Raw genomic sequence first — 27,890 nt, 5'->3', positions numbered from 1 at the left:
CGAGAGGGCCGAGGGGGTCGCTCCAGTTGGCGGACCCACACACGCTTTGTGTATGTAGGATAAATAAAAAAGACAATGAGGGTTACGCATTAGATATAAAACCAATAACTACTGGCCACCCTACCTGTGTCTGCGAGTGGAGGAGCCATGGAAAGTTTGGTCATTATATTGAAAGATTAGACAGCGTAACAGATGATATCTGTTGAGAACCACCAACTAACAATGTTGTACATTATCACAGTGGTCACTGCCAGTGACAGAACTGTCTGCCACTGCAGTGATCACTGTGAATAGATTGTAGGCAACATGTTTAGGATTGGTTAACAGTCAACAAACAGTCTACCTCCATACTTCCACCTGTCCCGGTTGGCACCGGTCCAGCACTGTAAACATCACCACATTCTATGGTTGATTATTTTTTTAAAAAATTAAATATATGACCGCGCGTTCCACATGCACTCATCGTTACAGACACCAGTCGTCCTGCAGGGGTGCCACTGACATCCTTGGGGGGGATACATAAATATTGTAGCTGAGAGCTTACTAATATTTGAACATACCCCCGAGAAGAAGTCAGCTCCTTGGACCATGCAATCGTGGGAGGAAACTGTCTCTTCTAATGCAGGACAGGATTTTTTTTTTTGCCTTCTCTCCTACAACATTTTTCGAGACTGGTTAAAGAAACAAAAAAAAGAAATGACCTAAAGTACGGGTTGGTGTTTTGCTATACCCAATCCCCCCTCCGACTGGACCTGTGGATGTAATTGAAGAGGGAAGCGCGGATATAACATTCTGGCTAGCTCAAAAGACTCCAACCGAGCCGTTTTAATTACACATGCAGGAAATGAACATCGCTGACATGTTTTTTGCCCTGCAGAGACACAAGACCACAAAACAAGGGTAAAATCGTACACCATTCATAATCCAAATTAAGCGTGGAGGAAGACATGGGCAGCTTATGAAAAACGAATTACCTGAACTGTTAACCGAGGCCAAAGCGAACCGTGAGGTGGCAGAGGAGGAATGCACCTGCTGAGAAATGCCCAGCACGAGGTCACCATAGGCAGCGCGTTGACAAGGGCCTCAGCGCACGGAGGGACAGCTATCTAAGGACCCGTCTAAATCTAGAAAAATAAAGTGTATTTTTAAGGCTTAGACAACTCCGAGACAAAAAAGGAGAAGTAGAGGAGGACAGAGGCCAGGGTGAGTAGGAGTGACTGTGTAAAGAAGCCCTGCACCAGAAGATCCAGTGCAAAAAGGGGTGAAATCTGGGCCAGGCAGAAGTAGAAGAGTAAGAGATGGAGATTGCTAAAGATCCGGAAGCAGGCATGCCCTGATTTAGGAAAGAAGAAGAATGTGACAGTACACATCACTGATTATGATAGTCCATGAGTATCGAATCTCTGTATCTGTGATCAGTGTATGAGCTCCACATTCGACCTGTTTGTGGAGAGACTGCCGACAATCATGAAATGATTTGGATGCAACTTGGAGAAGGTATATATGTCTAAAGACGACCAGTGTTAGTGTTTAATCTCCTAGGGGAGAATGAATGGGAATTGAACCCTGATATCTTGCCATTTATCAGGAACCTGACGCCAAAAAGTAGGAGAAACCGCGGCAAACCACGCTTAAACATCAGAAGTGTATCGTTACACCGGTGGGGACTGGCACAGGCCCCGAGTTGGAGCAATAAATTGCAAGTTATGATGAATTGTGGAATCAAAAGCGATTGTTTGTATCATGTACTTCTCTGTGCTAATTTGCACTCAGTTGCCTGGTGAATCAGAAAAATGCATCTGTTCATGGTGGGGTGTATATTCAGAGTCAAAACACTCTCTGCCTGTCTGTTTTAAAGCTGCTAAATTCTCCAAAAAGACAAAAACACGTTTTGTGGGCAGGAGCAAGATTTAAAAAAATTGGGTAATGGTTTTTTTTTTTTTTTTTCTCAACTCAAGAAATAAAACATCTTTTATTTCCCCAAATTTATCACAGTAGGACTATTTAAAAGCTTTTGCCATTCCTTGTGAAGCCAGAAGAGAGTGTGGGGCAGGAACACAGTGAGAATATTCCATGAATCTCCCTTCAGCGTATGTGTAGACATATGGTCCAGTGTGGCAGTTCTTTGGTCCCAGCAAGGAAGAGGCTTTAGTGATAAATAAACCGCCATCGTGAGACTTTTCACAGCGAGGGGAAAATCCCAGTTAAGTTAGTGTGACAGCTAACAAGCCTGGGAAAAGCAGTTTAACGCCTGTTTGGGTCATTCAGTTTACAATCTAACATTTGTATTTTACATACAAGTCCCCTTTTTTAATTTGTTCTGAGAAGTGAGGTTAATAATACTAGCATCCCCCACCCCAACACAAAAACTCCTGCCAGGCTGGGACGAGAGCCTCTTTTCTCCCACAGCTCCCTAAAGCGTGAGCATTAATTGTGCACCTACAGCAGAGACAGCGCTTCCCATATTTCTCTCACTTGCACTCACACGCGCCTGTGGAGGTTTATTGATGTCCTCTGGGGTTGACCAAGAATGAACCTCAGTTTATTGATGAAGCCAACTTTGTCTTCTTCTCCCTCCACCTCCGATGACGTGTCCAATTCTGGGTAATACTTGCCTCTTTTTTAGCACCCCCTCTCCAAAACTGACCGTGTCCCTGTCCTTTCTTTCCAAGCCTCCAGTATACTGTTGAGCTCTGGGCCTGATTGCTGTTTTGTGGCCAGTGGTAGTAATCATTTTATGAAACCTTTCCACACGACACGCCCTTTTTACCCTTAAATCAACACTTAAGGCCGTAGGAATGCAAAGGGGGGATGATTTTTATTAATGCGATTCCCTTAGCGCAATCACTACCTGTCTTTCTCCACTGCCAGATTACAAGTTGATGCATGTCTGTGCAAAAAAGCACATAAACAATTGGAGGGAGTGATACCAGAGGCAGAGTTTTTGTGGGCTGACAGCCAACTCTATAATCTTCAGGGACACATTGTGCAAACCTGTTCGTCTGTTGTGTGAACAGTTTTCATCAGCCCGTTTGAGGCAATATGCAACCTACGCAAAGAATCAGTTAAAACAAATGCCTTTAATTTTGAATGGGTTATCATGCATTTTTTAATGCTGTTACTGGTGTTGCAGGGAGTCCTTCAATGGGAATAGGTACATTAGATAAAAACATAATTAAGACCTACTGTGTCTGTCATGGAGCATTTTGCCATTTAAATTACAGCTACAGATGTATTGTTTAACACCAACACAACTTCTGTCACTGCAGTGACACTGTGAATAATGTACAACATGTTAATCAGTCAACAGCTACTCCTACTTCCACCTCCGGTGGCAGCGTCAGCACCAACTCACACATCTAGGTGTTAAATATGACGCGGTCCACTCCTCGTTACCCGTCTGCAGGGGTCCACTGACATCCTGATATGTAGCTGCTTCAATATTGACAACCCCAGAGAAGTCAGCTCCTTGACCAGCAACGTGGGAGGAAACTGTCTCTTCAATGCAGACAGGGATTTTTTTTTTTGCCTCCCACACTTTTCAGACTGGTTGAGAAAAAAAAAAGAAATGACCTAAAGACGGTTGGTGTTGCATACCAATCCCCCCCCCCTCCGACTGGGACCTGTGGATGTAATGAGAGGGCAGCGCGGATAAACATTCTGGCAGCTCAAAAGACTCAACCGAGCCGTTTAAACACATGCAGGAAATGACATCGCTGACATGTTTTTGCCCTGCAGAGACACAAGACCACAAAAGCAAGGGAAATGTCATTCTACCATTAAGAGAGACATGGGGCAGCTTTATGAAAACAATACTGGAACCTGTTACGATCCAACACTGACGGTGGAAGAGAAGGAATGCAGTGCTGAGAAATGCCAAAGAGGTGAATAGGCAGCGTTGACAAGGCCTACGCAGGAGGGACAGACTATCTTAAGGACCCGTCTAAATCTAGAAATAGTGTATTTTTAGGCTTAGACAACTCGAGACAAAAAAGAAACTACAACATGTTTTTATTCTGCGCTCTAAACGACCACACTGCTCTATAAACGACTGTATCTGGATACATCTCATAACAACAGCAGACACTACAAGATTAAGCAAGTGGCCTTCTCATTCATGACTTTGCAGCCCGTAATTACAACAGATAGAGGATGTTCTTTGATCACAGACAACACATGACGCCCTAACGAAGACAGGTTGTGATAGATAAAACGATTAAGAGGAACCACCTCTGTCTGAGGCAGCAGCAGCAGAGCGGAGCGTGGAGGATGTGACTTTTAACACAGATTGGACGTGAAGTCATCACCCTCACCCTCAGTTTAAGCTCCCACCATTAGGGACTGACTGGTCGTTAGTCCTCTGTGGACCCCCCCACCCCCAGTGGACCAAAACAAAGCATCCACTGCACTGTCTGGCACGTGTCACATCTTGCTGCCAATTGCTCTATTGTCTATGAAATAAAAAAAAAAGGAAGGGAGAGAGGGAGAGGGGGGGGCATGGGAGCAGGGGACATTGCCCCTTTGTGTAAGCAAACATAAAAGGGTCTAGTAGGCAGCTCAGCGTGCATGTGAAAGCCACGCCAACAGTGTGTGATCCCGCTCAGCTGGAGCCAGGCGAGTAAAAGCTAAGGTGGTCTTTGGTGATAATCAAACCCCCGACAGGAGCCTGGCACTGGGTGGACCGCCTCTGCAACCACTCCTTATTATCCTGCCTCGCATTTTTTTGTTTCACACACTGTATCGCCTAGCAACAGTGCGTTGCTAGGATTGCACAGCCTCGCCAGGAAGACGACCGCTCGTGTCTCCGTGCCCTGCTGTAACGTTACATCTCTAAACCGGAGTGACGTGGCACACAATCACCGGGTTTCACGAGACTCTCAAAGTTTTGTCGCGTCACGCGGCCGCTTCTGGTCCAGCGGTGAACTCGTGCGACCGGTTCGTCGCTCGGAGGATCAGTTTCTGTTCGGGAGCAGAAGTTTCTACAAGAGCTTCAACAGGAGTCGGTTTACGAGCTGCTGCTGCGGACGGAGCGCCGCTGTCACTTCGAGCGTCAAGTTCAAAAGCATAACAAAAAACATTTCCGACTCTAAACACTCGCTTTGACGTTAAACGGGTCGTTTTTCGGGTCGCCTGCCAGCTCTACCGACACCCCGCACACTGACTGATATGTTGCCCCCAACAACCGCGGCTGACGTCCACAGACGAGTTGTAAAGTAACGCTAACGTAAAGTAACGTACTCACCGGTTGTAACGTTAGCTCCCTGTCAAGGCTAGCCTGGTTTAGCCCTCGGTTTAGCCAAATTAGCACCAGCAAACAAACGCCTTTACGGTAACGTGTCGAACAACTGAATACTCACTTTTATGTCTGCCCGCACCCCACGACTGTTTGGCGATGCTGGGGCTCCGTATAATTGCCCTTCCAGCGGATTTCAAAGCGTCCATATCGTAATCCAAAAGTGGGGCAAAGAAGCCCGATAAGCGCCTCTTCGTCTCAGTCGAAACACTTCGCTTGGTTTAACACAAGCCTCTCTCGTCCAAACTTTGTTTCGGCTGTTTTCTTCTCCCCTCCGCACGGTTAGCTTTCAATCGATGGTGGATGATCATGTTCGTCCCCCTGGGCGGTGTTAGATATGTAAATTAACCGGATAATGTGCGTGACGCCCGTTTGTGGAATCACGCGAGCGAGGTTGTTGCAGCGGCGGCGCTCGCGTCCCGGGCGGGCGGTGCTGCTGCTGTTCTCTGTTGATACACGGTACCGCTTTACTCCCACCCGGTGGGTTCCGTGACTCAGGAGTTGGTAGTCACATCACGGACCGTGGGCAGACCTCTCATGTTTAATTCAGCCACATGGCTTCTTCTTTATTACCGAGCTTCTAAATTCATCGTCTATTCACTGGAAATGTCAGTAATGTCAAGACCAGAGATATATCGCAGAGTGGAACTACTTGACTCACCTTTTTCAGGTTGATGTAGCACCATAAAGCAGATCAATTCATATTGTGCATCACTGAACCATACTGTTCATTATTATTATTATTATTATTATTATTGTGATGGTTTTCCTTATGGCAACTGGTAACTGTCATCCTCTACTGACTCCACAATCATACTTTGTTTTGTGGTACACATCCACCTGATATAATATTGTTTCTGATAAAGTGCATTCTGTTGCCTCTACTGTAAGCATAGCCCCCATATTGTGCCCTAGTGCTCTGATGACCCTTCTTACGAGTAAACAGCTGCAGGGCAGGAAGGCTGTGAGCTTTCTTTCCTGGAAGAGAGTACATTATACTACAACAGTGAGTCACTGTTCCAAATTGAAAGCCACAGAGCTGCTGCTGGACATCTGGAGGAGAGGGGTCTCATTTTCACAGAAGAGGAATCCCTGCTGACCAGCCAAGAGTCATATTGACCACCTTTGTGTGTGATTAAAAATACATGTTGAATGGATAAAAGGACACGATTCAGTCAGCTAACAACAATTGTGACGGTTTAAAATCTCTCTGAGATCAAAATGACCTTTTTTCAGCCCCACTTTCTGCAGGCTGCTTAGATGGTACAAGGAAACAGTATAGAATATATAGAAGTCCCCTACACTCACAATTCTGTTCTTGTTGGTCCTACAGTTGGATGTTTGAGCTTCACTGTGCAGAATAATGTATGTGCAGTTTGACACTAGATGGATGTTTTCACACTCATCTGCTGAAAGTGGAAAGTTTCTCTGTGCTCACTAAAAATCTGATTTTAAGGGGCGGGCCTTTGTGACAACGCAAATAGTTTCTGCAAGGGTCAATCTTCAATACCTTTTTTGTGTACTGACCAGAATATATCCATAGCACATAGTACCTTTAGTCTTATTTTGATAACATCCTGATTTAAAGTTGTAAGTTGCAGTAAAGAGATGATGTAAAGTTTTTCTTGTGTTGACATGACATAAAGCATTTTGTTGAGGGAAAATCATCCTGAGAATTGATTTGGCCGTTGGTGCTGAAACTTTTATATTGTATTGGCTTCTATCATACCAAGCCCAATGTCTCTATTGAGTTTCACTGAGCTTACATCATCACCCACCACTCATGAGATTGGCCTTTAAAAAATCTTGCAGTACCAGATTTCACTGGAGATGACAAGCTCAGATACAAGAGTGCAACAGGCTAATACGTCACCAAGGACATATTAGGAAACCCCACCATCTTTAACCTAAAGCTCAGTTAGCAGTGACATACTACTTGGTTTGTACCACACAAGAAATGATTGGAAGGGAGAATTATCGCCGCATCAGTGTAGCTCTGTAAACTAAACGATCCCTCAGGTGCATTCCTTTTAAATCACTGTTTCTTTGTTGGCAGCTTCACTGAAAGGCTCGAGACAAAGGAATGCACTCTCTGCTAGTAAATCTGCCAGTTACTGAGGCATGCGAGACATATCTTGACTTTTAAAGCAGCAACATGGGTTGTAGTTACAGTAGGTGTGTTTGGGAAAAATCAATGACTTTCTGCTGGGGTGGCTGAGGGGGGAGGGGAGGGCGTGAGCGGGTTGCCCAACATTCAGCAGAGATGATTCTTTAGTCTGAAGGTGAGCATGAAAGACAAAACACACATAATTTATTTATACATGATGGCAAACACAAGTAAGCAGCCTCATAGCATCAGCCATGGAGTAAATCTATACACACATATATCCCCCCCTCCACACGCACACACACACAGTTTTACCGTGTAAAACAGAACTTGTTTTCCAGAGGAACACGTACAGAGGTAGGGGGATGGAAAGTGTATTTCCACTAAGAAAATGACTCACTGAGTTAATTTTAATTGAGTGGGGCTAGAGAAACAGGAGAGCACTACCTGGAATTTCTAATTTATGGCTTCTCTTCTTCAAACAGCTGGATTTGCTGTAGATTTGTTGGCCTAATGGCGTTGCGAGTACAGCTGTGCCAAATGCAGACTGCTAGAAAAGACCTATTATAATCTGTTAATTCCACATGCTTGACTCTGCCAAACAGCGTGGTGCCAAATTGGAACTAGAGGAGCAATAAAATACTGAGGATTGAGTGTGAAACAAATTTATGCCTAACCTAGGTGCCGGTTAATGCAGAGAAAATGAGCAAGGAGCTTTTCCCACAATTGTCTCGCTGCACAGGTTAATCAAGCGTATTTGGGGAAGCCTGTCATGTGACAGAGTGCTGAGCAGAGGGCTTCTTTCATGCATTGAAATTCACTGTCCTTGGCACAGAGATTCTTTATCTCCCTCCCAAATTTTGTGCATTACATGAATGAATTATCTCTGAAATCAAAATGTGTCGCAGCCCATAATTTTCTCCTTCTTTATGGTTCCCTCATCACTGACTGAAACCTCACGCCCAGAGGTCAGCAGAGCACAGAAAAGACTACTTCTCAGTTTGAAATGTAGATAAAAAGGAAGTATAAAAAGGTGTGTTTAAATACTCAGTTTTTAACATCAAAGACTGGCATTCCCCCTCTGGCATTATTTAAATGGAGCACACTCCCAGCTTCATTTATCTACCAACCCAGTGCTGCCGGATAGCTCTGTGGGAACTCCAGTGGTCACCATGTTTTGACTAGCTGTGATTGGAGGTTAGCATGAATAAAATATTCATAAATTCCTTTTGTCAGAGCTAAATGGGATTTTCTAATCTTGAAAAGAAGGAATAGAAGGAATTAGTGGTTCTGGACAGAGTTAATAACCAAGAGTCTGAGTGGACAGAGATTATCCCTTTTAACCTATATTATTTAGATGGATGCTGCCTCCTAGTGGTAATAAAATGATAGTGCATCTAACATCCAATACCAGAATATAGCCAGATGAATAGTTTTATGAGCAGTTTTTCAAATTTATGAAAAACATCAAATTTCAAAGCACATCTAATAGTTGAACACATAACTTAATATAGTGTTTTATTTAAACCATTCTAATATATCAGAGTCTTTCATTAGAACCAAGTCACCCAGTAATGAGAAGAATGTAATCACTGATGGGCTGACAGTATTTGGGGCGTCATACTTGCATTAGTTTGAACAACACAGGTTTGTAAAGCTGGCCAGAGGAGTAAGTCGGAGTAACAGCAACAAGCAGAGAAAAGTCAATTTGCAAGAAAAAAATGTTTATTCCTTGTAAACCTCACAGAGCGAGAGCACAGCCAAGGTCAGACCTGGGGAGAAACAGAGCAGTGACTGTGGGCATAGAAAACAAAAAACAAACAAAACACTTCTCTATACTTTCAACAATCAGTTGACCAAACAACTGACTAAACTGTAATTTTCACAACATTTTTTTTTTCCAGTAGCCAATGACAGCAATCTGAGCGAAAAAAAGCTTCTCCATTTACATTAGGTGAAAACCACACGAACAACAATGACCATTTCAGATGATGGTGAAACCATATCAGACTCTAGCAATTTTCTCCCTGCAGGAAAAATAACAATAACACCAGAATAAGGAAAACTGCTTTAAACAGCCACTTGCCCAACAGTTGCAAATACTGTAACATTCACAAAAAGAAACTTGACTTTCTAGTCCCTTACTTTAAACTACACAGTCTACTACAAACAGGTGACCACTCTTCTCTACCTGCTTAACAGAAACTGCCAATAAGTGATATTCAACTGGATATTTGACAAACATGTCCGCCAATGTATTTGCAGTACATTCTTACACATTACTAGAGGAACAAGCATTCCAGTCTTGGCACTCAAACTGAAGTAGAGGATTAATTCAATAAAATTATTCAACTGTTAACTATTAAAGTTGGCTTTTTTTCAAAGCTTTGTTTACATTGCACAGTCCGTCTTTACAGTTTTCCCTTTCAAACAGCGTGTTTTCTACAGTGCAACTTTAAACTGGAAATCAAAAAGGAACGGGAGGGCAGCAGCTAAACCGAGGGATTTGGAGTTTAACAGCAGTAGAGATGAGCTTCTGTGAGTGGACATGTGACAAGCCGGAGACCTGTGTGCAGTAAACTCTGGAGGATAACATCATGTCAACATACTGACAACAGGCAAACAGGAGTATAATGAGAAGTATTGGATGTGTTGCTGTCCGATGTATCTGTTGAATGTGACTAACATAAGGGACAAAGCTGCCATTGAGTGGATGGATCAGCTTCCCTACCAGTTGGGATATCAGTAGGGAGTCCAAAAACCCACATCCGTGTCCCAACTTTGTCCCACTTCACTAGGCCAGATCAACTTCTTATCCTTCCCAGCTTAGCCAGATGCTTCACCACTAATGGAGAAGGGTTGGGCCGTGTCTCATCCTCAAACTCACTCTATGTCCTCAACTCAAGGCACTGTGATCATGACAACTGATGAAAGACTGTGCAGAGTACCGAGAAGCCGGCACACTTGCAGACTTCGCCTTTTACCGCACTCTTTCTTCACCTCAAAAACTCATTAGGAGCTGCTTGGGTTCTTCATGTTCCTGCTTACAAAACAAGATCTTTTCAAACTTCTTCCAATCAACACTTCCAGCCTATTGAAATCAACACTTGAATCATAAAGAATGAACAAATAGATCCACACAATATACTTTAAAAACTATTTACCACCAAAACCCAAAGCAGCTGAGAGCAGTGTTGATTTGGCTTCTTAAAAAATAAACACAACAGGGACGAGAGTCTGTGCCAACTTTGCACTACATTCCTCTGGTTGTACAGATGTTGCCATACTACCTTGGGAGAAAACAATCGGTCAAAGAAATTTGGATTACAAGAAAGGCTGTATGATAGGATGAACTTTGTTTTCCAATTTTTAGGAGGGAAAAAAATCAACCTAAAATAATAAAGCAGCTATTCCCCAGGACCAAAGAGCAGGTAACTGGTTGCAGATGGTTGCAGTGGCGGTGGGAAAGGCAGAGCAACACCCTTGAGATGAAGATACATACCCGATTCTGTGAGGTTTCACTAGACACTTAAGAGAAAAAAAAATTGGGACTTCCTAGTTGACATGTGATGTCCGTTTAAGTTTTTTTTGTCTTTTGTTTTAACTACAACAAATACAGTCACACAATACAACATCCTTCTGACCTGGCGAGGAGAAAAATAAAAACCCAAGAAAAACAACGTTCTCAGCCGCAGACATGCCGAGCAGATTAGAAGGTGATGGGCCTGCGGGGGGGGAAATGATGGGAGGATGGAGGGAGGCGAGGGGCGGGACGAAGTGTTCACTTTTTGAGTGGCTGGTAAACGGAGGCGTTGGGGTCTAGGCCGGAGGGATTGGTGTCCATGAACTTGGAGGAGTAGTGGGGGGCCACGGGGGTCATGCTGCTGGTGTCGGCTGTGTAGGAGATGCTGGGCATGACGGCCATCACTTCGGCTATCTTCTGCTTCAGATCTTTTATCTCCTGGTCCTTCTGCAGGATCTGACCTGAAAAACAGACATCAGCACATCAGTCCGAACACAAGATGACTCAGGATATGGTTCAGACCCACAAATATTTGTAGGTGTGCTCACACCGAGTATTGAATACATGTTGTTTGTGGATATCAGGCTGACCTTGTGCTATCTCCAGCTGTCTCTTGGCGTCTCCCAGTGCAGAGAAGAGGTCCAGTTTGATCCTGGTCTCTGCACTCAGGCTGTTTTCCAGGTGCTGGGTCTTGTCCTGCATGGCTGACAGCGCTGACATCAGCACCTCTGTGTCTTTTTCATTCTCCTTATATTTATGAAGCTCCTGAGAGATGTAGGAGAGGAGATACAGTTATGGTCACACTGGCATTTGAATGGTCTGTGTAGGCTGATTTTTGCTTTTGTAAGATTTTTAGCTTGCCAGATGGACATGGCGAGGCACAGAAGCAATGAGAATTTGATTCGTTTTTGTAACTTCTGTAAGTGATGTGAATAGAAATGAATTCAGTGCTGCATGGAGAAATGTTATTAACCAAAAGAAATCCTTTAATATGAGGTTTCCTGGGTACTCTTAGAAAGTCTATATGGTATATACAGTGCAACAACCTGTGACTGAGCAACCGTTCTGCCTAATGTCTGAGCACTAGGGTTGAATATCGTTCACATTTTAGCAATTCTGATTCTGTTTTATCAATTTGGAATCTCATCAAATCGTAAATCTGATATATGTTATGTAATATTATTTCATCAGTCATTTGTCTAAAATGTTAAGGTGTTTCGTGAGACCTAAAGGTAAGGTTGAACTGTGTGTGTGTGTGTGTGTGTTGTGTGTGTGTTGTGTGTGTGTGTGTGTGTGTGTGTGTGTGTGGTGCGACTCATGGTGGTACTGTCTCTGTAAATAATGTTATAAAGAAGTTCGGTCTAGACCTGCTCTATTTGAAAAGTGACCTTGATAACTTCTGTTATGAATTGGCGCTATACAAATAAAATTGAATTGAATTGTTGATTTGACTTGTATACACTTTTGCACACTAGCTCTGGTCCACTATATGGCGAAAGATATTTAGACCTTTAAGGTTTTTTTCCCCAACCGACAGTTCTCAAAATTTTTCTGTCTAGTTTTAATTTACTTTTACAAGGATCTCCTATGTAAAATGACTGGTTTTGTCAATGGAGTCTGGTTGGCCATAGCGCCCATTGTTTTGGTCCGAGTGTGCGAGTTAGTGGCAATTTAATTTCACACATACGATTGAATTAATAATAAATCCTTACCTGAACTTTCAATTCAAGCTCTCTGATCTGATCCTCCTTTAGCTTGATATCCATTGTTAGTTTCTTACACTCGGTTTCTAATTCAGTGATCCGCCGCCGCAGCGTGTCGGTGCATTCCCCTCTGAACAAATGAGAAAAAAGTCAAAAATCAGTGCCAATAATAAATCATGACTTGTGAGAAACAGGCCACAAGGCAGGAGTACACTTGTTAATGAAAACTAAATTGTGTTTCAGATGTGCATCTACCTGGATGCTGCTGCTAGTGCTACTGCTCTGGCTGCTGTGGCCTCCTCTAACTTCTTTCTCTTCTTTTCATCTGCAAGTTGTTTCTCTGCGCTGGCTCGAGCCTCCTGCTCTGCTTTGAGCCTCTTCTCCAGTTGGCCCACAGCCTGTTTGTCCTTTTGCTTTGCCTGCACAGCATTATGGAGCCTGCACACACATAGCATAAAACAGCATATTAACAAACAGTAAATACAGGGTGGCTTGATCAGTATTTCTTACCTGCAATCATTGTTTTTGAACTGTGACGGTGTCTGAATCACATGCAGAGAATTTATTTGAGCAGCACATCCAAATTGCTTGATATTTATGATGTCATCCTGTTGAAACTAGATTGAAGTCTGCAGCAATCTGAAGGACCTCTCCAGCAGACATTTCAATCAGAGATGAACTTGTGGATGTTAAGCTGCTCTGATGTGATGATTTTGATGTGGACATCCTAGTGTGTTATTTTATACTGACGCATGACAATGAACACCCCAATGCTACAGTTAGTAATCACCCTAAACCAGAAGGAGGACTAGTGTGACATTGCTCTGTGCTGGTGTGTAGTAGCCCCACTCACTTGTTCTGCAGCAGCTCGTTTTCCTGGCGCAGTTGGCCCAGCTCAGTGCGTATGGAGCGCTCAGCGCTGCCCAGCGAGCCAATCTGGCTGCGCAGGTCCTGCTCAACCTGCCGGCTGGCCTGCAGGTCTGCCTTCAACTTCTTAACATCCTGCTCCAATCTGTCCAGGGTGGGAGAGTGGACAGAGAAAACACACATTGACATGCTGCTTATATGAAATTCAACATGATTTTAAGAAAAGTGCATCCTCACAATCCAAGTAATGTTAGTATCAAAACATGTATGTAGTTATGGACACATGATTCCAGACATTATTATTATAGCCCAGGCTTCTTCTTAATAAAGACTAGCTTAGGTCTTAAATGAGTCACATACATAAGGGTAACAAAGGAAACAACAAATTTAGTTGGTGTTTCTGAGTGTTGGTGATGTCCTTCATAAAGTAGGTAAAGGAAGCTTCATAATCATTTCTATGTCCTACTCAGAGGACAGAATATTATCAGTTCTACTCAAACTTTCAGCATCATTTCTAAGAGTTTATTAGATTTAGATGTATGATTAAAAACAAAGCTGAGACCTTAAAGTAGATTACAGATATCAGTACACATTTATGTAAGTTTGTCTTCTGACATCTCAGACAGTCACCAAGAAAAATCTGCAACCAAACTCCATAATGCAAAGAGCAAACCACTGACAAAGTTAGATAGAAATCACAAACGTATAAAGAGTGAAATGACATTTTTTTCCCTCAGTCCCATTCACACCAGCAAGAGACCCTATTAATGACCATCTGTGTGCTATATGCGGTTTCACAACGAAGGCTGTTACAAGCTGATGAGAATATGGGGCAGAGGCAGGCTTTTTTTTTTTTTGAAGAATCTGTTTAGGCTGTATAAAACACAATCAATTTTTGATGCTTTGTTTGCTTGCTCCAGGTGCGCCAGCTGTCAAAATGTAACTGCTGCACTAAATAAAAACACTGGAACCACTTAGTTTTGTGAGTGAAGCATAAAATAAACAGACCATAAAATAAACAGCGGCCTGCTACAGAGTTTCCGTTAATGATATGCTGGAGAGAAACAACAAGCAATGCAAGAAAAGGCAAACTAAAAAACACATATACCAAGCTTTGAAAGTACTGCTATTAAATCAAAGGTTTGAATCCACGTATTCTGTTCATGCTGGCGATGTCCAAATCATGTTCAAAAGCAACATCAGATCCACACTGATACTCCTGTTAAAACAGATATTATACAAAATGCCATAGGACACTACAAAATATTACAGGAAACCATCAAAGGTCAGCTGTAATGGCAGTTTTATTTTCCCCATGCAGAGCTACTCCGCTGTAAAACATTTAGACTACTTGACTAAATTTAATGTACGTCTGCTTTACAGGAATTCAAAGTAATGCGATTCTAATCCAATGCACTTCTTTTCACATTCAGTGTATACCTCCTCAGTCTGCTAGCTATCCACTGTGTGTGCGCTGAAGAAATAAAAAAATAATAAAATGGCTGTACACAGCCGTGGCTTTGTAAATGGGAATAAAGTGGATTGGACCAAGCCACACAAGACTTTATTTCAGCCATTACAGCCAGGATTTGTGTGTCAGGTAGCATTAAATTACTTGTCCACGGACATTCGGCTTACGTTGTAGTTTGCCAACATATGCTGTTGATGTGACGTTAGCTACAGTAGCAGAAGAGTTGTGAGTACCGCTGTCTGGAGCTGCTAGGCTGGCTCTGGGAAAGCGTCCCCGTCCTCTCTGCATGAAAGCTGTGCAGCAGAAACTCTATGGCAGTTTGCTAACCCACAACCTAATGTTACAGCTAAAAAGGTTACATTACTTGCTGTGTTGTTCGTTCCATATCATGGTATTTGTCATGTGATGGCATTTCTACAGAATCGCTTACCCCACCTTTACGTGTACAGTCTACAGTGCAGCTGTATTATACATAAAACACATCTATAAACATTGTGATTGAATTGGTCTTATTATCAGTATGCTACATTGCTAGCCTCAACACATACTTGATAGTGGAAGAAATGTTTGTGTTTCAGACTATATTTGGTCTCAAACCCAAAAGCTCTTCAAATAGTTCATTTCATAATATGTGGCCATAATGTCTTTGTCAGTATTGTTTATTAGTTAGTACAGTATGGCACAGTGGCATACAGTCTTAATGAGCATGTGCTTCTTACCTAACAAGTGCTTCTGGTTTGCTCAGCTGGTTGTTGGGGATACAGTTGTCTGTGGGATCCCTGTGGGAGCCACCTGAGGTCCCCTTCCCCACTGCTAACTTGTGCTTCTTGTCGTTCTTCCCCGTGGAAGAGGAAGATGATGGTGCGGAGGAGGGCACGCTGCCGTTGGTAGCACTATGGCCACGGGGTGAGGAGTTGAGTGTTGCGGCATTGCTGCTAGCATTTTTGTAGTTTTTGGAGGAGGAGGAGGAGGAGGAGGAGCAGGAGGAATTGCTGTCCTCTTTAAGCAACAGGTTCTCTGTGCTGCCCAGCTCTGGGGTCAGTCTCTTGTTGTTCATATGGCTCTCCATATACTCCATCTCCTGGAGTTTAGAGTCCACTGATGATGGCAAGATGCTGTTGTGCTGCTTTTTAGCGTCCCCGCCGCCCCTTCCCTCTTTCCCTTTTTCTCTATACTCTAACTCCGGCAGTGGTGCCGATGTCTTTTTATTGGCTGGGGCGCCATTCTGTGACACTGGAGGTGTGTCCACTTCAGATATTCCTTTAGCTGCTGCTGGTGCTGTATGAATAAAGGGGAGATAAAGAGGATAAATATCAAATATATATGACAACTGCCACGAGGCCAAAGGCAGTCCCTCTATCCTCTCTTAAGCAGTGTGTAATTATCCATAACTCAAACTGTTTTTTATGTAACCAGTGTGAGCACAGACAGAAGATTTACATGTGTTGCTTGTGTGAAATGGACGTACTTTGGCTACAACTGCATAACACACAGCTATGTTGTATTTCAAATGATCATTATCTTTTTCTTATCGGCTGGCAGTGAAAAAAGCTCAAATTAGAGCTCCTTTCAAATCTTTGCCTCTTGTGATCATTATGTACATGGTGTGTTTGTTTAAACTATGAAGCAGGTGCAGTTCGTTCAACCACAGATTTTGAATAGAGAGGGAAATGCTGCATGTGCTGCAAATGTACGTTCCAGTAATGTTTGCTTGTTTGACTAAACAGATTCATAACTAGCCAAGAATACCTTTATAAAAGCCTTGTTTGAATAAAAGTTTCGAGAGTCCACGTTTATTGTCACCATCCATTAAATCACATGACAGAGTTTTGACATGCCACTACATCCTACACACTGGTCCTTTCGCAAAGCTACCGATGGATTTTACAAACTAAGACATCATTCAAACACATACTCATCTGTATTTATCACGCTTTCATGAATCACAACAGATAATAATAACAGAGCAACATCATATCAAAACCTCACATTACTGAAGCAGTGCCACGCAGGACTTCACAATACCACACACACAGAACAGGCATTCCTTCCTTTTTTCAGCTGACTGATGCAAGACTGACTGGCAAACCTTTCAACTACCCAATCCATGTGTCATGACTGACTCAAGACAACGAGCTAGCTAACCAAACTGAGAAACAACAAGATAACACGATATGCCTACTTGACGAATTGCCTATTTTGTGATTTTTACATGTTTACCTAGTCAAATAATATTGATTTTATTGTTCAGTCCTAGTAGATCAGAGCCTCAGATTTCACTAACCAGGTGCGTCATGTGTGCATACAGTACGCATGTATGTGTGTTTGAATCTTACCTTCTTCTGCTTCTCGCTCTTGCCTCTGAAGCATCTGTTGCTCTGGAGGCAGAGCCTGCTGCAGGAGCTGCATATAAAACTCATTTTCCTTCTGCACCTCCTTCTGCTTCCGGAGACGCATCTTATAGCTTACATAGCTCTTGAAGCCAAAGCCCAGCGTGACCACTGGGTAGCCAATGCTACAGAGAGGGACACAAGAAATACACTCATAAGTCTACACTTTGTAATACTTGGTTATACTTTTTGATCTATGACCAACGTACTGATATGAAAAAAGAAACACTGCTACAAAAATGCACTTAAGTTATCAATAACTGCAACTTAACAATAAACAGTGCTTCATTAAGGAATGGTAACAGGTCACTTTCACAGCATAATATAGGTTAACTCAGCCAATTCCAATCCAAATGGTTTACACAGAATCTAATACCAAAGAGTTTTCTGTAAGCTAATGTCAAACTTAACATAAATTCAGTGGTGCACAAAACTGCATGACAAAGCAAGTGTTTCTACAATTACTGCAACTTCCTAAAGGAGGTACTCATTTTTATAGTTCCTACTTGCACAATAAGGAACATTTAAGTAAATTCATTCTTTAAAACTATCACAGAGCCTTACACTCATGAAAAAAAAGGCACGTGGCCCACCACATAACCTGCCACGTGACATTACTGATGTAGTAATGCAGTGTGTAGCAATGAACGAAGCTGTGTGAAAACTTAGATTAGTTAATATAATGCTGTGTTTACTTCACATCATTCCTCTGCAGCACGCGGACACATTCATAGTCGGCACTGAACCGAGTTGTGCCCTTCAGTCAAAGCACGTCGGTCAAGGACAGCGTTCCACCGCCCCGAGTTAAAACAGAACAACAGCTCACCAGTGTGCAGCAAAGGGACGACACAAGTCCACATGGAAGTTCTTCAGGTCTTTGAATCTGATGGCTGCCTCTATGTACACAAATAGTATCCATAGAGACACAGTGGGCAGACAGACACCTCTCTCTGAAAAAAACAAAGCAGGACAAAAATGTTATGAAGGGGTATCGAACATCAGGTACCATTGAATTGAGTCCATAGCAATAAGAAGAAAAAAAACACTGCCTTGACTGTCCCAAACCAATACAGGCAATGGCAGAGTCATGATACACTCCGGTGGCCCCCTGCTGTGAGAGTCCATCTTCTTGGGCTCTTTATCTTATGTTTATTAAATATGTTTTACAATTTATCTGCTGTTTGAGAGTGAATAGTCCAACCATTCAAAATACTACTTTAGCCAGTGTACTGAATTCGGCAGAATCTAGTATACACCTTTAGTCATGAGAGTAAATAGAGCTGTCCCTCTTCCTCCCACATACGGTCAGAGCAGCCTCCCTCTCAGCCTTTTACACAAACCATTATCACTAAACACAGAATTACAGACAATACCCATTGTCTCCTTGGCTGCGATAAACTCACTTTCAGCCCCAGGCTATGGAGTGGGAAGAGATATTAATACTCCAGTGACATCCTATGGATGTGAATGTCACCGGTGAGTAACGGAGTGCTCAGAAAGCAACTGGGGGCCAGTATGTGTTTCTCCCTCCCCCAACTGGCACTAGGGTTTCAATATGACACCTGGCCTTTGGTCAACACAGGGGGATACCGCTAAATCAGACTGACAACTAATCCGCAGAGTGCAGCTCACTTACACGAACCATGCAAAATTCTAAGAAGCAAGCCAACTATTTGTAAATAAGATAACATAATGTGCATGGGTATTGCACAACGCTTTTCACACCTGCTTTTCCCTGACGCGCTAGGTGGAAGAACACCACAAAACAGTGCAAGAATTAGAATTATCATTTAAAATGATTCGTTTTAATCGGTTTTTTCCTTCTTTTGCTTGCATTGTTAATGTAGTGTAGAGACAAAGGTTGTAACCATGAGGTACCTTCTCCTCTATGATTTACAATATAAGTGTTTTTTCAAAATGTCAATTTAATCACCGGCATTTACCGATTTCTCATATACAGTATTAATACTAACAAATATCAAGACACCAATACATTAGAAATCTTTACCTGTGTGCCAAACATACTGCACCCACACATAGGTACTGGCAGCGAAGAATAGCCATTGCACTGGGATGAAGAGGAGGCAAATGATGTCCGAGGTAAACGCAACACACACAAAGAATACTGAGAAGGCCTGTCGGGGAGAGGAGAGGCTGTTATGATCAACCAGCATATGCAGTAAAGACAGATCTAGGTTGTTTGTGCTTGTTAGTATTTCATGCTCGAAACTTCAAACAATTTCCTTAAAAAAGAAAATGCATTTCAGGCTTACAACCAGCCGTATGCTGTTGGACACCAGTTAATAGAAGGGTTGGTTGCCATATCTTAATTCTTTCTAATGAAAGAAATTTGTTACTGGGCAATTTAAATTAATATTTCATTGCTGAAAAATGATACCATGAATGCTTACACTTTTGTTCTCTCTTTCTGCATTTGTGAGACACAGACACACCAACAAAAACACACCTACACGTTGCATTTCAATGAGAACAACTATGGACCCAAGGCAAAATAAACTACAATAGAATTAACATTAGCATTCAAAATTTAGATAAGAGGAAGACAAACCGGATCTGTAGTTTGTACATTATATCAGATTATAGTTCTGATCCTAAGAGGCAGCCCACAAGGTTTCACAAAGTGAGAACAGCTTGTTGCTTTTTGTTTTGGCCCAACTTTCATAATCTGATCATCTGATAATCACTGTACACTTGCAGCAGCACTCTCTACCTCTGATATGTACAGCTGCTCCTTCCTGTTTAATTGGCCCTGGTTGCCTCACATGTCCTCAAAAGGTTTCTACTCCTTTTGTTTAGGGTTTGACTGAAGCGATATCATCTGATCCTTAACTCCCCACTATCACTGCTCTTGCCAACTGATTAAGTCACAGAATATGCTTACACGCACACAAGAAGTCTGATTGAGAGAAATAAAGTAAACCAAAAAAATCTCATCTTCTAATCGAAGCTGACACAACTGTTGTTATGTTTAGGTTGAAGCATTTGGACTGACTGAAGCTCTGTAGTGTGTAGTGCTGCCGCTGTATGTGATGCTTTCTTTCATTACTTCTTCTTCGTCATGCACTTCTCTCTTGTGTGAACTCTGTTAGAAGCCCAGTTGAACATAGTCATATTTCATTAAGAGAAATCTGTCTTGGCTTATCTAGTTAGAGTTAAGATTCAAGAAATCAAGTTACTGCAGAAAGACAACAATAACCTGGTTACTTGTGGAGACTGTGACAGCACTGTGGTACTGAAGGCCTTCAAAACTCAACATCTCAATTGGAAAATCAGAACAGGGTGATAATCTTAGTCCATAATTATGTCTGCTTACACCTAAAAGTTGAGTGTTGAACAAAAGGTTGAGAAGACAGCTATGTCTAAGACCTTGCCCTTTTCTCCAGCTTTATGAAAGCATAATAATATGAGGACATAGCCACTCACCAGCCCCTGGTATCTAAAAGAGTCGTACACACTCCGGATGAAGAGCCAGAATGGCCAGAGGTATTCAAACCTGAACTCCAGTACAAAGTCTGCCAGCAGCACCAGTGCCCACACCACCAGGAACTTCAGGTACAGGAAGGTACTAAAAAAAAAAATCAGAAGAAAAACTGGATGACACAAGATGTTTTGAAACACAAATAAACAAGAACGTCACAGGTTATTATTGTCAGGTTACTCATCTTCACCCGTAAGAGTCAATATATGGCAGGTCAACATTAAGTCAATAAATCAAAGAGATTCAGGTTTGTTGTGATGTTTATGTGTGTGTGTGTGGAGAATGAGTTTAAGATGTGCATATGGAGCCCATTGCTGCTGTACGACAGATTAAATGCCTGTATGCATTGCTCTTATTCTAAGTGGCTTATGTTATAAAATGCAACTGGGCGTATATACAGAACAAGTACACAGATATGTACTAAATGTCTGCATTTTGATGCGTTATGTGCTCCTGCTTTGAACATTTGGACGACAGTGTGATAAATATTCTGCTGTGGAGGTAACACGTACACATATAATGTGTTGCTGGTTCTTACCTAGTGACACAGTTCATGTCAATTTAATAAGCTAGATATATCTGATCGCAGCTGACACTCTTTGTTGAGCACTGAGACCCAGAAAGTGACACAGCAGGGTGCTCTCTGATGTTTTATCTAGGGGGCACCTGTTCAATGATTCAGGAGCTGCCCCACATCTCTAGATGCCACGTGTGTAACTAGTGGCCTTTAGCGTTTGGTTTATTTGACACTTAGGAAGTCACACAGAGGTGGCACCTGCCAGCTCTGACTGCGAGGGACAACTGAGTAACTTTAAGTTATCCAAACTGAACAGTGCAACACACGCTCTTGTGAAGTCTGACTGACTGACTGCAGTCTCAGCAACTGGTGTTTCCAGTGACCGTTAACACACTGTATTAGTGGATAAGACAGGCGCATGTGGAGAAGTTGACAATGAGCAGACAAAGCTAACTAACACAAGTTTCCTCAGCTAACAGTGAAGCGGCTACTTGTGACACGGCTGGCAGATGACACCTGACGTGGGCTAACGGGAGCTAGTCAGGGTCGTTTCATTAGTATCCACACATCCACCACAACTCATTTCAAACAGCAGCGTTGCGGTGAAAGAGACCTTGTGACTCGGTTCAACCCGGGCTGTCTCTCGGCCTAGCGCCACAGCTAGCTCAACGGCTAACGGTAGTTGCTAACGTTACAACGGACACACACACACACACACACTGCGCTACCGCTAGCTGCGTAAGCTAGCTGGCGGTGGCAGTTCATTGACATCAATGGTGACTGTGGGGAAGTTTTACGTGCTGCAGCTATCAAGCCGCAAGCATCTCCATTCAGTGTCCTCCATTGCTGAGGTGAGGAGGAGCCCTCCGCCAGTTACCTGCCGTATATACCCTCAGTGATTCGGTTCCGTTTTAACGGCCGTCGGAGTTTGCTGCAGTCCGCATTGCGCCGCTTCATCCTCCTCCCCTTGGCTTTGGCCTTCGAGTAACGACTGTAATCTTATCCAGTTTTCTTGTGTATACGGACAACGATAATAAATGAAGTGCCTGTGGTATATGTCGCTGTTATTATTTTTTCCCCACTGGAAACAAAGAAATAAATAAAGGACTCTATTCGGGAACCTCCTCTTTTTCTGTTAGCGCAGACTCAATAAGTCCCAGCCGCGCTGTGGCTTACGTCCACTTGTCAGACGGCCGCTATATCCAATCAGTCTCTCTGCAGAGGCTTCTCTCGTTGACGGATTCAGACATGAGCCATTAATGTTGCACAGCGGCCTGTCGCTCAGCTCTCCTCCACCACAGACAACAGGCAGCAGCGAGGGGGCGAGGGCCGCTGTGTGCGGACCGTCTCCCCGTTGAACCAATCAGATTTCTGTGGACAAATTGGGCATCGCTGATTGACCAATGAGCTGATCGCGGAGGCGGGCTTTGTTCTCAGAGTTTTTCCCCCTTTTGGTTTATTATGAGCAGAAAATATGCAGTCTTTGGGACAAAATTCCCTTTGTGCCAGATACAAAACATCCATTCCAACATACGGGGGTTATTTATACCAGGGCCTTTGTGTGTGCTTCATGGACTATCAATGGACAGACTTGCCCCCAGGCTTTGTAAGCCATCTATGTTTTGTTGCCAGGTTAAAATGTGTACGCGCGCGTGTGCGTGTGTTTGACTAGAAAAGTGTGGGTTGCACTTATCATCGGTTATCATATGACTAACTTTACCCATGGGTTTTTATTTCTCTTCAGCACCATAACAACGTGGTGTGATACAATAAAATAAATAGCGTAATGATTGTAACAGTGTAGATAAATATAAATATGGTAACATAAAGGCTAATAATGCTGCATTTTGTTCAGTCCCTCTTCTTGGAGAGAGGCCTGCACTGTTATTTTCTTGATCTAAGTCCTTTTGTAAAATTGTATTAAAGGGAGTTGTTGCAATGTGGTTGAAAAGAATAAAGCATCAAAGTCAGACTTCACTCAGGACTAGTCTGTCTGTCTGTCTTCATGTCCAGCAGCTGATAAAAACTGAAATATGTGCTTGGGGTTGTGCCCGATTCAAAGCGCCAGTGCTACACATGCGTCAGTTGGAAGAGAAGTGCGCGGACAACATTTGCAATGGCTCCTCGGTACGCACCAAGTCTGCGCTCCCGTCTGGCACCTCTGCTGCTCTTTCTGCAGATAGGGTTCATTGTCATATATGCCTTCTACACTGAGATCGACAGCAATGTAAAAGCAGATGGGACTACCTTCAGCAGCTTTTACTCAGGTAAGCAGTGAGGTTGGAAGGGGAGGAAGGTGTGAGATAATGAGGGTTGAAAGTTAGACATTTGAAGTTTTATTTGAGTAATATTATTAATTAAAAATGCATTTTAATGCATATTCTAATTCATAAACTTTCCTTAAAGAGCTCAATAAATGTATAAAGTAGAGTCCAGGATTGAGGGGAGGGGCTGCAGTTATTACTGTTGGGTATTGATAAGCTCATACAGTTGCTGGTTGTTGAGGAGCAGATGGCCTGGTTGTCTCATGAAAACTGGGCTATCAGCTGAAACCCAGCAGAAATGACTGTATTGTGATTCAGATATCTGACAGTTTTTAAAGTCTACTACGTCTTTTCTCTTGCAGAGTTCCAGGATGTGAATGTGATGGTGATTCTAGGTTTTGGCTTCTTGTGCACTTTTCTAGTGCGGTATGGTTTCAGTGGCTCTGGGTTCAACCTCCTTGTGGCTGTCATTGCCACCCAATGGGCTCTTATACTCAATGGAACTGAGTCCTGGTATTACAGAGGAAAGATCCGGATACATTTGAGAAGGTGGGTCATTAGCTGAGGCAGTTATTTTGTCACATTTTAAATTTGATGACACACAAAAATGATCACTACTGAATAATTTTGTCCTTACAAAGTTTTTACAGCCGATAGCAAAAGAAAAAGCCACTTAATTGAACAGAGATGTATTTAACAGCATCAACAAACTTGATTGCACAGTTCTAATTTATACGTCAATGGTTATACTATTTTATTATAGCATAGTAGTTGCTGAGATGTGTGCTGCCTCTGCCCTCATTTCAATTGGGACCATGGTGGGGAAGACCAACCCTGTTCAGCTCATCCTCATCGCCCTGCTGGAGGTGTCAGGGTTCGTCCTGAATGAATGGCTCCTCCAGACCCTGCTGAAGGTAAGAAACTTTTAATCCTGTGTTCAGTTCTTCAGGCCAAGCATCTTTACGTCCTACAGCAGTACATGCTATGCACTTGTTGGAAGTTTGGTTATAACGGTGTTTTCTAACTCTAGGTCCGGCCTCTCAGCAGCATCATGCTGCTTCACATCTTTGGGGCCTTCTCTGGACTCATGCTGACCTGGATCCTGTATCGGGAGAGATCCATGCAGCGTTTTGAAAAAGAGAAATATGACCGCAAAACAGCATTATTCTCCATGTTAGGTATGTAAGTAGTAGGCTATGTTTTCCTGATGTTGCTACTAGATATGTAGCAAGTGGATAGCTATCCTTCAACTGGAGATTTAAGTTCAAACCCTGCCGTAGCATAGCAGAATCTGAATAGAAATCCCTCTGTTCTCTGTTCTCTAGGCACCGTGTTTCTCTGGATGTTTTGGCCTAGTTTTAATTCGGTCCTTCTGGACAATCGTATTCCTGGGAGGAGGCTAGGGGCTGTGTGCAGCACCTACCTGGCCCTGGCTGTCAGTGCTGTAACTGCAGCTGCTGTGTCTGTGCTCTCGAACCCCAAGGGAAAACTCAACCTGGTATGATCTGACACTTGATATGTTAACTCAAAATGATGCTCTTTCATGAAGTCACTATTGGCTTCAGTGAATAGACTGTACCACAGGGGCTACTCAAAACAATCCAATCGATCAGAGATCTGATTTATAATAAGGTTTACTCACTCCTCTGTCAGATCCAAATGCAGTCCTGCATCCTTGCTGGCGGTGTTGCTGTTGGGGTTTCTATGGCAGGCATTCATCAGCCATGGGAAGCCATGACAATCGGATTCGCTGCTGCTGTTGTATCAACAATTGGATTCCGATACCTCAAGGTTTTGATCAACACACAGACACCTACACCTTGATTAAATAATCTGTACATCACAACTCATCATAAGCTCTTATTTTCCAGATCCACATGCTGCTTGCATTTCAGTGCCACGACACCTGTGCTGTCCTGAGCACACATGGACTCCCTGGTCTACTGGGATGGGTAGCACAACTCGTCCTACAGATCAAAGACTGTGATGATCACACAACGTAAGAATGCAAGTGTCATATGATACACATACACAGAAGGTGTGACATCCTGTGTAACTGGTCCTTATTTTGCAGGGCAATCCGGTTTGCTGTATTTCATATTTCTACTCTCCTCATCACCATCAGTGTAAGTCTGTCTACAGGAATCATTACAGGTAAGTCTTCTCTCTAGTAGGATTTCTATTATCAACAGCCCAGCACAATCATACAAGACAGAAGACCTTCTGTCAGGCATTTTGAATCAGCATGTAGCAGCAGAATGCCCTCAACAGTGAAATTTGACATATTATTGGCATATGTAAAGTCTTTTTTTTTTTTAAAAGTGTGTGACCATATCAGAGCCATATTATACCGTATGTTGCCATTTGTACACTTTCCTAATGGCTTTATATGTCATTGTTTAAAGGGTTCCTACTCAAGTGGAACTTCTGGAGACCACCCCAAGACAAGAAATGTTTTGATGATCAGGCTTTCTGGGAGGTAGGCAATCAAGTCTTAATCTTCTTACCAGCAAACACAATATCTAGCCGAGGAGAATTATGTCTGCACTTAAAGGATGTTTCCATAGTGATGCTAGACAATAATGCACTTGATATTATTTTGTTGTGCCGAACAAGGTAAATTCATAAAACATATTTTCATGTTTTGCAGTTTCCCCATCTTGCAGTTCGCAAGTAAGGATATGGAGACAGAAGCCGACCAAGTCTGACCCTACAAGTAAAAACTACTTTTGGTGTATATTCATGTCAATGTATAGAATTTCATAATTATTTTTTACTGCTGTGCAAAGTAGTTGTTTTTATGTGTGCAAGATAAATAAAACGCAAGAATGTAAGACTCATTTACTGCTCAGTATGTTTCTGTTTAATGCTACCATGGTTGTCAGAAACTGACCTCATGGATGTTACACAAGCAAATGGGTAAGTGTTGCAGTCAAATACAAATCTCCATGACACACACACACACACACACACACAACACCCTATAGCTGAGAACCCTTTGCTGACTTCTGGTCAGCAGTGTGAGGGAATTAACCATCAACCATAAATCTGGATGAGTTTCAGAGTTGACATTGTTATTTCAGGAAAAATACAAACAACCCCATATGGTTACATTCAGTAAATGGATACAGTATTAAGAAATATTGCCCTCAATGATAATTTGTACCATAATAATTTATGTTATTTCCATCGAACAGACAAAAGAACTTTAAGGATGTCGTAGAAGTAAGTATACCCAAAGGAAATGTGGACAGTTAGGGGATGTAAAGCTCCCAAAATACACATTTTTTTATACACAAGTTGTAAACCATTTTAACAACATGGTTACACAGTGCAAATAGACACACTTAAAGATGTGCCACACTTGAAAATATTCAACTTTCAAGGAATCTCTGAAAATTTGTGCTTAGTTATGATTTAGCCATTATACAGCAAACTATATAAATTAAACATGTTAATTTGAAAGCTAAAAAAGTTTTATATAAAGTGAATAACCACTAAAGCGAATTGTTTCATACAATGTAGAAAGCAGAGTGTATAAACAGTGGTCCCACAAGAGTCCGTTACTGCCACAGATCCTCCGTACGTCCAAACTTGAAGACCAAACCCCTAATCAGGAGAGAGGAAGATAGTGTAAGACAAATATGCCCACAAAATACCGGTGCTGAAGTGTAAACATGGGTTTGAAGATGCCACTGAGGACCTTTAACTTACCCAAAGAAAATGAATGCATTTTGGAAGAAAACCGCAATACCAGGATACACAACAGGCTTTTCTGCAAAAGATAAAAGATTTACAGGTTACAAAATGAGGTTGCATTTATAATTTGACACAGTACCACATTCAGTAAATGATGAGCTGTACAACATCTTACTTGCATCAAACAGCACATTCTGAAGTGCTAAATACTTCAACATGCCACACAATGCCACACCCCGACAGTGTCAGGGCCCGTCCACACGAGTAAGTTTTTGTCGAATCCGGATAAATACTTTATCGTATCGGCCTCGCGTCCAGACGGATCCGGCGTTTTCGAGGTGTGAAAACGGGTGCCTGAGTGGGAAAATCCTAAAACGCCGGATTGCCCGGAGTCATCTGGATGGCGAATAGCCCTGCATCTCTAACCTTTGACCTCAGCCGCCACCACTAGACGCGTTATAACAACAACAACAACGGCGGACTACAGGCTTGTGCACAGCGCGTAACCTTTATACGCATGCTCCATGGCTTCTTTTTCGGTTTTAGTGTATTGGTGT

The 27,890-nt window shown here is 42.6% G+C and overlaps 4 protein-coding genes across 4 annotated transcripts in view; 1 reads left to right on the top strand and 3 right to left on the bottom strand.

Annotated features, from left to right (window-relative positions):
• Positions 1–5,738, bottom strand: part of ldlrap1b (low density lipoprotein receptor adaptor protein 1b) — a gene marked incomplete in the record, with an annotated part of 34,544 nt that extends 28,806 nt beyond the window's left edge. The window contains 1 exon segment of the mRNA XM_035673438.1: positions 5,358–5,738. Within this exon segment, the coding sequence (XP_035529331.1) occupies positions 5,358–5,442 (85 nt within the window).
• A 3,365-nt stretch (positions 5,739–9,103) lies between these two features.
• Positions 9,104–22,622, bottom strand: maco1b (macoilin 1b). Its single transcript, XM_035673677.1, has 11 exons — positions 22,248–22,622; positions 20,799–20,940; positions 19,363–19,489; positions 18,181–18,304; positions 17,301–17,479; positions 15,684–16,242; positions 13,480–13,638; positions 12,882–13,064; positions 12,636–12,756; positions 11,514–11,688; positions 9,104–11,384 (listed from the first exon to the last, which is right to left on the bottom strand). Exons 1-11 carry the CDS (start codon positions 22,325–22,327, stop codon positions 11,182–11,184), a joined length of 2,052 nt encoding a protein of 683 aa, XP_035529570.1. The 5' UTR covers positions 22,328–22,622; the 3' UTR covers positions 9,104–11,181.
• Positions 22,623–23,486: 864 nt separating this feature from the next.
• On the top strand, positions 23,487–26,474 carry rhd (Rh blood group, D antigen). Its single transcript, XM_035674340.1, has 10 exons — positions 23,487–23,637; positions 23,997–24,183; positions 24,398–24,548; positions 24,665–24,812; positions 24,960–25,132; positions 25,288–25,425; positions 25,506–25,633; positions 25,709–25,788; positions 26,040–26,113; positions 26,285–26,474. Exons 1-10 carry the CDS (start codon positions 23,487–23,489, stop codon positions 26,309–26,311), a joined length of 1,257 nt encoding a protein of 418 aa, XP_035530233.1. The 3' UTR covers positions 26,312–26,474.
• A 5-nt stretch (positions 26,475–26,479) lies between these two features.
• tmem50a (transmembrane protein 50A) overlaps positions 26,480–27,890 on the bottom strand; it is a 4,201-nt gene continuing 2,790 nt past the window's right edge. Inside the window, exons 6-7 of the mRNA XM_035674341.1 lie at positions 27,349–27,409; positions 26,480–27,243 (exon numbers count right to left, since the gene is read on the bottom strand). Coding sequence (XP_035530234.1) covers positions 27,198–27,243; positions 27,349–27,409 — 107 coding nt within the window. The 3' untranslated portion in view covers positions 26,480–27,197. The remainder of the gene's footprint in view (positions 27,244–27,348; positions 27,410–27,890) is intronic.

Source organism: Morone saxatilis, unplaced genomic scaffold (assembly GCF_004916995.1).
Source record: "Morone saxatilis isolate NCDOM2014 unplaced genomic scaffold, NCSU_SB_2.0 Contig3, whole genome shotgun sequence".
Lineage (NCBI taxonomy): Eukaryota > Metazoa > Chordata > Actinopteri > Moronidae > Morone > Morone saxatilis.
This window is presented reverse-complemented; position numbering and strand designations above follow the sequence as displayed.

Bases quoted from the DNA above. Each gene is read 5' to 3' on its own strand.
- rhd (XM_035674340.1), top strand. From the start codon at position 23,487: ATGGCTCCTCGGTACGCACCAAGTCTGCGCTCCCGTCTGGCACCTCTG. The intron at 24,549-24,664 runs GTAAGAAACTTT...TTCTAACTCTAG, and splicing joins TCCTCCAGACCCTGCTGAAG to GTCCGGCCTCTCAGCAGCAT. The intron at 24,813-24,959 runs GTATGTAAGTAG...TCTGTTCTCTAG, and splicing joins AGCATTATTCTCCATGTTAG to GCACCGTGTTTCTCTGGATG.
- maco1b (XM_035673677.1), bottom strand. From the start codon at position 22,327: ATGAAGCGGCGCAATGCGGACTGCAGCAAACTCCGACGGCCGTTAAAA. The intron at 20,941-22,247 runs GTAACTGGCGGA...TTTTTTTTTTAG, and splicing joins ACTGAGGGTATATACGGCAG to TACCTTCCTGTACCTGAAGT. The intron at 17,480-18,180 runs GTGAGCTGTTGT...CCCTCTCTGTAG, and splicing joins CGTCCCTTTGCTGCACACTG to CATTGGCTACCCAGTGGTCA.